The 9776-nt window shown below is 41.2% G+C and overlaps 1 protein-coding gene across 1 annotated transcript in view; it reads left to right on the top strand.

Moving 5' to 3' along the window:
* The first annotated feature begins 4722 nt into the window (after window positions 1-4722).
* HCAR (coenzyme F420 hydrogenase family / dehydrogenase, beta subunit family) overlaps window positions 4723-9776 on the top strand; it is a 173616-nt gene continuing 168562 nt past the window's right edge. Inside the window, exons 1-3 of the mRNA XM_086812046.1 lie at window positions 4723-4925; window positions 4997-5081; window positions 5429-5513. Coding sequence (XP_086668172.1) covers window positions 4802-4925; window positions 4997-5081; window positions 5429-5513 — 294 coding nt within the window. The 5' untranslated portion in view covers window positions 4723-4801. The remainder of the gene's footprint in view (window positions 4926-4996; window positions 5082-5428; window positions 5514-9776) is intronic.

Raw genomic sequence — 9776 nt, 5'->3', positions numbered from 1 at the left:
TAACTCATGCTTGAGTGGAGGAGAATATAGAAGAGGTTGAGACTTCTCATGCCACATGAAAACGTAAGAAGAAGAGCTTGAGGACAAAGATCGGACTGGGTCGTTTTATGCTTGGTCGTGGTGTCAAGGCCTATGACTTGATGGAGGATTTATGAACACTCAAGGTGGACATGACTCTTATGTAGCTTTTGGCTATTAGTCCAAGCATAAGGAAACAACGGTCACGAGATATTAGTACATGTCATCCAAGCAATGCTCTAAGGGAGTTCATAAAGAGGCAAGTGATGTTACGATTCATTTACATGATGATTTGCCAATGATTGATGTGATTATTTAGGGCCTAACCATTCAGGAGCTTATATTAATGGAGGAGCAACCATGAACATCATGAGTCAAGCTACTATGGAAAAGCTTGGGCTTCGTTGTCATAAAGGTTCTCCCTTCCGTATCAAGTTGGCTAATAATTCTCGTGTGAGAGCTCTTGGGGTGATTAAGAAGCTTCTCCCTTCCATATCAAGTTGGCTAATAATTCTTGTGTGAGAGCTCTTGCTGTGATTAAGAAGCCTAACATTGGTATATATGGTATGTAAGTACCTTCGAATTTTTATATGGTATGTAAGTACCTTCAAATTTTTATATGGTATGTAAGTACCTTCGGATTTTTAGGTTATTCCTGCCAAAGCAAATTGAGTGGCCTACCCTCTTATTTTGGGAAGGCCTTGGATGTAACAAGTGAACATGACCCAAAAGTGGAAGATGGGAGATTTCCTTATGCAATGCGGTGACCATCAAATACGGTATAACACTCAAAGTTCAAGAGTGAGAAGAAGATGAGACTTCATATGATAGTGGAGAATATGACACAGATGCTACTAGCTCTTCTTATGATGATGAAGGAGAGGATTCCCCACTCAACAAGATTTCTATAGATGTGTTTGGAGTTTTTTTTTGGATAGGGATACCACGCTAACACATGAGCGAAGAACTAACAATGCAAAGATACATGGATCCTCTTTGACGAAGGAAGAGAAGGAGGATTACCTTGATATGCTTAATCGTTTTCCCCAACGCTTTGGTAAGTGACTATGATAGAGCACATGATAAATTTGAAGCTTGAAGCAAAGCTAGTGGTATAACATCTTTAAAGGTTGGGGGCAGTGTAACATGATGCTTTTTGAAGGTAGAGATTCATTAAGTTTTGAAAGTAGGCTTTATCTTTCTTGTGGAAAAATTAGAATGGGTTTCACCCGTGGTAGTGTCTCCAAAGTAGGGGGGTCAGTGGCACATATATTTGACCTCTTAATATTTGCACAAAAAGGGATCACCATCCTCTTCCTTTCCAAGATGAGATTCTTGATCATGTGGAAGGTCACGAGATGATGTGATGGATATTCGGTCTACTTTCAAATCCCTATCGTCGAGGAGGACCTATTGAAGACTACTGTTATCACACCTTAGAGACGCTTTTCTTATCATGTGATGACCTTTGGATTAACAAATGTGGCGGTGATCTTTCGACATCTTATGAATACAATGTTCGAGCCATATCTTGCTACGTTTCTTCGTGTCTATTTTGGATGACTTTTGCATCGACTCTTCTAGGATTGGGCACCTTGAGAAAGTTCAGCAAGCTTTTAAGGGTCTTGATAAGGCTCAAGGATCTCTCAACCCTTCCAAGTGTCACATATTTGGATGATTTTTGCATATACTCTTCTAGGATTAGCACCTCTTGAGAAGGTTCATCAAGCTTTTGAGAGTCTTGATAAGGCTCAAGGATCTCTCAACCCTTTCAAGTGTCACATTGTTGAAGCCAAGGTTTGGTTGCTTGGCCATGTTGAAGCCAAGGTTTGGTTGCTTGGCCATGTGGTTTCATTTGATGGCATTGTTATATGGATCCCGACGAGAGGGTGGAGGCTATTCTTTCTCTCTCTATTCCTGAATCGGCTTGTACATTGTTAACTTTTGTCAAGAAGGTTAAATATCACACACATTTCTTGGAGGAACTTGCATGATTTCTCTATCCTCTTCATCGTCTTACTCTTCAACCACATGCTTATGTTTGGACCAATGAACATCAAGCTGTAATCGAGGCCACAAAGCAAGCCATTGCAAAGGCTCCTATTCTTATGTCTCCTAATTAGAATAAAGAGTTCTATGTGTCTTTGAGTGTTGGCAAAGAAGCTTTGGGAGCTATTCTCTTGCAAAAAGGTGAACAAGGTTTTATGCGGCCAATCTACTACATTGTGCAAGTGATGCTTCCTACAAAGATGAAGTATATAGATTTTGGTTTGATACTTCTCTTTGCAGTAGGAAGCTTCGTTCTATCTTCTTCCTAAGCACTTGACAATATTTATTACTTTGGCTGCTATGTCTTATTTGGTAAGAAAGATAACTCCGTTGGGTAAGTTTGTTAAGTGGTCCATGGAGCTTCAAGAGTACGATTTCTCATTCAAGAGCTTCAAGAGTACGATTTCTCATTCTTAGTAGAGGACTCTATGCGTGCAACCCTTGCCTCTGACATCTTAGCAAGCAAGGAATATGAGAGTGAAAAGGAGGTGGTTTCTTCTCCATGGATACTTTGTGAGGTTTCTTATGCATGTGTTCTTTATTTTGATCGACGAGTTGGTACTTCTTTGATAGTGATGGCTATGACATCTCTTCCTCCTCCTCTATTCCTGGAAGACACTCATACTAACAATGAGGTCGAGTACTGTGCTTTGATTCATGCATTAAAGAAGTGCAAATACCTTAGGATCACACGGCTCAACATCAAAGGTGATTCACTTCTTGTCACCTGTCAACTTCAAGGTATATGGAAAGTACACAATAATCGTTTTACGAGTTCTTCATGACGAGGCATTTACTTTGCTTGGTGCTTTTCAAGAGTATTGCTTCATTCATGTGGCGCGTTTAGAGAACTCAAAAGCCGATGATCGTTTACGAGTTTTTCATGATTATGAAGTATTTGCTTTGCTTGGTGCTTTTCAAGAGTATCGCTTCATTCATGTGGCCCGCTTAGAGAACTCAAAGGCTGATGAGTTGGCCAAGGGACTTCTCTATGTTGAGGTCTCTTTATGTACATCGGGGCTTAGGTTGGAGTCCTTGGAAGGTGTACATGCGTATCTTTTGATAGGCGTTATACCACCAAACACCCCATCTTGTGTAAGAAGAAGAAGCTTCTCAATAAGAAGGATTTATGATTTACTCTTCAAGATAATGTGCTTTACTATGTGGGTCTTGATCAAGTTTTGAGACGAGTTCTCAATGCTCACGATGCTGCTCATCGCTCGTCAAGTTTTGGAGGCATATTAGGGTACTATGCATAAGCGGGTACACAAGGGAAGGTGGCCTAAGAGACGAAATGGTTTAGAGATGGCTTGGATTGGATTTGGCACACTACTAAATAGGCCACATGCTACACTAGATTGTTATCTCTTAACGTTTCGCACATGGAGTAGGTGGACTTTACTCTTGGTCACCTTGTTCTGACATTGCGGGGCCCTAGATGAGCATGGATGACCATGGGAGGTGGGACAATTACTACACATTTTCTAGTATATCTTTATGGGTTGAGTTTGCCCTGTGGGCGATGGCATCGACTATAGACTTACATGGTGATGTCATGGCCGCCCCGTGTATACATGCTTATAAAGATAAATGGCCAGTGCCTTGTCCACATAGTTCATCAGTTAATGTGAGTTTACTCCCTAGCTTCTACTAGCAACCTCCGTCTTAGCACTTCTAGATCAGCCATCCAAGATCTCTTCATAGGAGCATATGGGTGTGGGGCTTTGCAATCTATTGTATCACTTCAATAATACAATATTCTTCTCTATCTCTGTTATTGTGCAATTTGAGTTCTAAAGTTTTGTACCGTGAAAGATCCTACTTCTTACGAGTGTTCTCTTGTAGACACCACATGTTGTACCCTCTTACACAAGTGTAAGTGTCAAAGATATTTGATAACTTTTACAATATTGTTTTCCATGTATACAAGACCCACTCCAATGCTACCTTTTATATTACTTTTTGACTTAATTAAGAGTTGGTTTTAGCCTGAGAAAACATAAATACCCTCTCAAGTATGTACTCCTCTACTAAGGTTTATTGGTCCCTATATGTGGTAGCATATAAGTTTTTATATCAACACACGCCCTCATCCTTCCATTGTTTTTAATTACAACCAGTATGCATGCCACTCATCTCATAAATAAAATGGATGTCAAAAAGCTTTTTGAACTATTCTGGATAAGAACTAGACTAAAATAAGCATAGTGCAAAAGTGAGTCTAGCATCTTGAATAGAATGTGTGACTACCTGTTGCATCAACAAATACTTAAGTCTTATAACTTTCTCTTCACAGAGATCAACCCCCACTTAAGTTGTTGTGAGGTCTTCCCTAACAAGGGAAAGAGCGACTTTTTCTCTCTCTCTCTCTCTCTCTCCATTTGTGAGAGTTACTACGATCGATCCTCCACGGCCCACTTAGGTTGTTGTGAGGTCTTCCCTAACAAAGGAAAGAGCGACTTTCTCTCTCTCTCTCTCTCTCTCTCTCTCTCCATTTGTGAGAGTTACTACGATCGATCCTCCACGGCCCTCAGAAACCCGATGGGGAGATCCAAAAGGATACATGCTCAAATTTGAGTGTGTGTGGGCACGCGAGAGCCCTCTACGTTAGAGCTGGGCTACAAAATGTGAAAAGGCCACCCCATGGAATGGAATCGACGTGTAATATGTGTGTGATCGCTACCTAGCTGTTTTCGCTTATTGCTTTTCGCTTATTGCACTACCTGTGTTCAACATGCTGCATCAGCATGGACCTGTGCTTTCTTCCTCCCACCACGCGCTACCGTTGTGTACATTTGGCCGGAGCATTCGGCAGCAGCACATGAGCATCCGTTGCCTCAGCAGTCGTCAGATTGAAGGTACCCACCTATCCTCTTCCCTTCACATGCCTTGGTATCATCGAATATTCAGCTTCCTATTGTGATTGCAGATGAAGTGCTGCCCACATCAGACTGGCGGAAGAAGTCCAGGCCCATCAAACCAGGTGGGGTTTACCCTGCCAAAGAAAATTGCAGGCAAGAAAGAACTCAAACACACACACTCCTTTCATTCGACTAAAATTAATTGCAATACCTATCTACTATAAATGCATCTAAAATTTATATACACGTGTTTTTGGGGTGGGTGTGTGTGTGTGACACTTTGGATTGGTCACTTAAAACCTGCAAAAACCATATATGAAGGACCTGTACCTAACTTGCAAATTTTATTTTCTCAATCCCAAGATTCAAGGTATTTTTATTATATTTTAGCTCCAAAATCTGGGGGAAAAAGCTATGAAACATTTTATGATGGTTTTTTCGCTCAGAAAACGCTGATTAGACTATACCTGTTGTATGGCATTCTGACGTCCTATTTGCAGCCAATGCGGTCTCTGTGATACATACTATATTGCGCACGTTAAGAGCGCTTGTGCTTTCCTTGGCAATGGAATGTCCAAAGTGGAGGTATGGTGGCATGGAAACCCTTTTTTTTTTTGGATACTAGAGAAGCTGATTACATATAGGAAGCTCTGTTTTCACAGTTTCATAGCATAGAAAATTTCAAATAAATGCTTGAAGCATCCAATTCATCGTAAGCTTACTCAAAAAGCCGGCCATTGAAAAAAAGTTGGAGCCAACCCATAACGTGCTTGCAGAGCTGCGTCCCACCTTGACTTAAGGGACTAGGAAATTTCAATTTTTCTTTTATTAAATGAAAGCGGTCTGGTGGAGTGTTGGATTTTCAGCAGGGGTAAGAGACAAGTAGGAACTTAGTATGGTCACCACTTGTAATCTTTGGAGGAGATAGTAATAGAAGTAAGGGGGTGTAGGTGCTTGGGCATGCTTAGCATGCTCTCGGATCTTAGACATGTTTGATAGAGTTATGGACAACAAGGTACACCGCTTAAGGCAACGAGTAGAAGTAAGTAGGCGGTGTAATGCATTTGTTACATTGGGTTGGATGTACTGGACCAGCCATGTATACTGCTTGCATAAGCTTAGGTTGCAATCCATTCACAAACTTACGCATTTCCATTAGTGGTGGAAAGAAGTAAACTTCAAAGAAACTGGTGAAAAGTTGTTAAGGTATGATGCCATAGTCTCACCAACTTTCTACTTTACCTCATCCCATTCCTTCTCATAGTTACCATGAGTTTCAAAAACACGTGATTTGAAATGGGTTTTAGAAACATTTCAGAAGTTTCATGTTTTTTTGAAACGGCAAAAAAAAGTTTCAAACAAAAATGCATATATATATATATATATATAGAATGTACAACAGCACAAGAAATAAGTGTTTAGGTCTTATTGGTTTGAGTTGTCTTTGGTGTACTGAAGTAGTAGTGGAGTGCGGCTACTCAAGTGGGTGCTATTGGAATACAACTTATATGATGGGGTTCCTACTTGTTGTGTGCATATCTTAACTTGGATGCACATGGACATGCATCTTTATTTGCAACTGCCTCTTAGGCAAGATTAGAGAGGGAGTGTGGACTGATTGAGACAGTTTTGATAGCCCTATAAACACTCTAGTGTGCCCAGGATTTATGATTGGATGCATTGTTTTGTTATTGTTATTGAACATAGACACATTGTATTTGCTCTATATTTTTACTTCCAATTTGTATCCTATTTTATTTGAGTGTAGGCAATTATTAGGGAACCAAAACTTAGACAAGTGCAATATTTATGAATAACTTGTGCGAGTTGTTACAAGGATGAAGATAGTTAGTACTCGTGAGATTCTCATTTCTACTGATCCAACTCTCCATTTTGGGAGATCCATCAGTGGTATTAGAGCAAAGCTTTTCCATATCTTGCTTTTTGGTTTTCATCTTCACTGTGTGCAAGCTTCCATAGCTTGTGTTCAAGCTTTCAATAGCTTGCTTCCTTTGGTTCTTATCGGTTAGATATAGCTCAGGTTGAAGCTCTTCAGTGGTGGTGTTTTCCATTGAAGCTTACTTTCTCTGTGAACAGTGAAGAAGGCTTTCTCTTGAATCGACTCCTCTACTTTAAGCAATAGCTTCATTGTAAGTGTTTTTAATCATTGATTCAATTCATTCCATAGTTGCAGGAAACGGAAATGCAAAAATAGAAACGGAAACTGAAACAGTAAATTTTGAGACGTCGGATCATTTTCGGTGCAATCGCCCGATTCATTGATCATTTAACAGGTTTTGCAATCGGCCGATTTAACTCTTGAATCGTTGATTTCTTGGATTGACCGATTCCACTCTTTGATTGACGATTCTTGTTCTAGAATCGCTTCGATTCTTGGTTCTCCAGTGGTCCTACTCAAGCGATTCAGCTCCATCAATCCTACTTCGTCGATTCCACTTTTTCCAGTGATCCCACTTTCTCCGGTGATCCTAACTCGACCGACGATTCCACTTCTCGGATCGCTTGATTCAACTTTTCGAATCAATCGACTCTACTTTCAAGGATCGTCTGATGCTCCTTTCTTGGATCGTCTGATTTCACCTTCAAGGATTGTCTGGACTGTAATTCTATTGCTAATTTTCATCAGTTTTGCAGATTGTTCATCAGTACCACAACTGACATCAGTTCAAGCTTTATTTTAGCATCTTTTTCTCTCAAATTCTCAAGCAGTCAGGTATGGCCAACAACTTTGCAAATGATTTGTTTGGTATTCTTTTCAAAGAGGATAAAGTGGATGGGTCAAATTACTCTCCATGGAGTTTTGTGGTGAGAAATTTCCTAGTTGCAAAGGGTTTTTGGGGTCATGTCAGTGGTAATGATCCCTACCTTGGCGAAATTGCTCTTGCTACTCCTCAAAGGGATCAGGGTCAAGAGATCCAACAAGTTCCTCAAGATGCAAGGATTGCCTTTCTCAGAAGGCAACTTGATAATGAAAATATGCGGTCCATGAATGAACATTTAATAAAATCACAAGACTTGAGAGAATAACTTCTCAATATTCATTCTTGAAAAGGACACGTTCAACATCACCTTTAACTCTTTGCGTGAATCTTGTTTGGGTTTCAATACTTCCCTCCGTCTTTCATTGAGATGCAATCCAGCCCCTCTTACCTATTAGGAGCTTGTTAGCTTACTGTTGCAAGAGGAACAGTCCAGAAAGAATGTTTTTGAGAGTTCTAGCAGTGCTCAGGCGCTAGCAGCCAAGGACAAGGACAAGAAATTTGAGCGGAAGACCAATTCCAACAAAACTTCAGAGGCTAAGGGTGATTCGAAAAGCCAAAGAAGGTTTCTTGCAAGAAACCTAGCCATACAATTGAAAATTGTTTTATTGCAAGAAACCCGGCCATGCAATTGAAATTTGTTTTAAACTTCAAAAAAAAAGAAAAGAAGAAGACGGAATCCAAGAAGGGGTCCATCACTTGTGCCTTAGACAATTAGAGTTCCAAGAAAGAGGACTCAGCTACTAATATCGTTGTCCATTAAGACTTGTCACTAATGGCTATTTGCAGTTATAATTCGGATCAAGATGCATGTCTCAGTGTAACTGTCGCTGACAGTTGGTTTCTTGACAGTGGTGCTACTAAGTGCACAACTTCTCAACGAAGTTTGGCAAAACATATGGAAACTGCACAAAGTGGCCACATTGTTACGTGTGTCAATAATGCCTCTTACTATGTCAAAGGTAGTGGTGAGATAGTCCTCATCACTAGTGCAAGTGGTGAGGATCTTTGTTTTGAAAATGTACGTTTTGTTCTAGGAATTCACAAAAATTTGCTTTCTGTGCCTACTCTAGCATGGGTGGGCCTTAATGTTGAATTTGCATGTAGTAGGTTGATCGTCTCGTAACGCGTAACAGAGCCTGCTTTAGACCTGTGGGTTTACGCAATTCGACTTTATTTTGAGAGAGAAGATATAGAGTCAACACTAGAGATTGGGTCCCAATTACCCACTGAAGTCCCCTACGCCCCACCCCCCCCCCCCCCCCCCCCCCCGCGCGGCCGCGCGAAGCAAGAGTATTTGCTTGTACAATGAGTATGAAAGATGATTGAGGAATGCCCAACGCAAGGACGAAGTAGACCGAACGCAGGCTGAACCATATGGTTTCCAAGATCCCTTTTCAATGACCACTATGCGAACCCAGAACTGAGGGGTACACATATGCTGGCCGAATGCTGAAGAGGATCTTTGTGGAGGCCTTGGGATTGTAGCATGGTAAACTGCTGAATACTGAATGTATGCACAAGAGACCGGAGGCTCTAGGCGCACATAACTTCTCTTGGAATTCTTTAGGTTGGGAACTAGGTGCATGCTTATATATGATTTTTACTGCTGGTCGATTTTCTACTGTTGATGACAGCTTGTTAATTGGACAAGAAAATGCCTTTTTACTAGCATTAAATGTTGCGCTTGTTTCTTTGATGTCCCTTTATGGTGGCCGACTGCATGCTTTGCATGTCTTTTATGGTGGCCGACTACTGTATGGAGGTTTCTGCAGGCTGCCGACTGGCTGCCCATGCCATTCATGGTGCTTGATAATGGCCAACATGCTTATGAATGGTGGCATAGGGTTCTTTGACCGATATGCAAGGCAGCCCCATAGGCTGGCCCATGTGCATATGCCCCTATGATGCTTGCTAATGTAGGACCTAATCTCGACACTAGACAGCGCTCGGAGGCTTTCGACTACTCCTTTACACGCCTATTTGGAGCGGAGGGCCCCCATGAGTGAGCACCTATCAGAGTTCATGTGGTGATACTTCCGACCCGAGGAGAGGAGGCACCTGATTC

This window comes from Cibotium barometz, chromosome 18 (assembly GCF_041138505.1).
Source record: "Cibotium barometz isolate CiBa-2024 chromosome 18, ASM4113850v1, whole genome shotgun sequence".
In the NCBI taxonomy this organism is placed as follows: Eukaryota; Viridiplantae; Streptophyta; class Polypodiopsida; order Cyatheales; family Cibotiaceae; genus Cibotium; species Cibotium barometz.
Note: the sequence above shows the minus strand (reverse complement) of the source record. Positions and strands in the feature narration are given on the sequence as shown.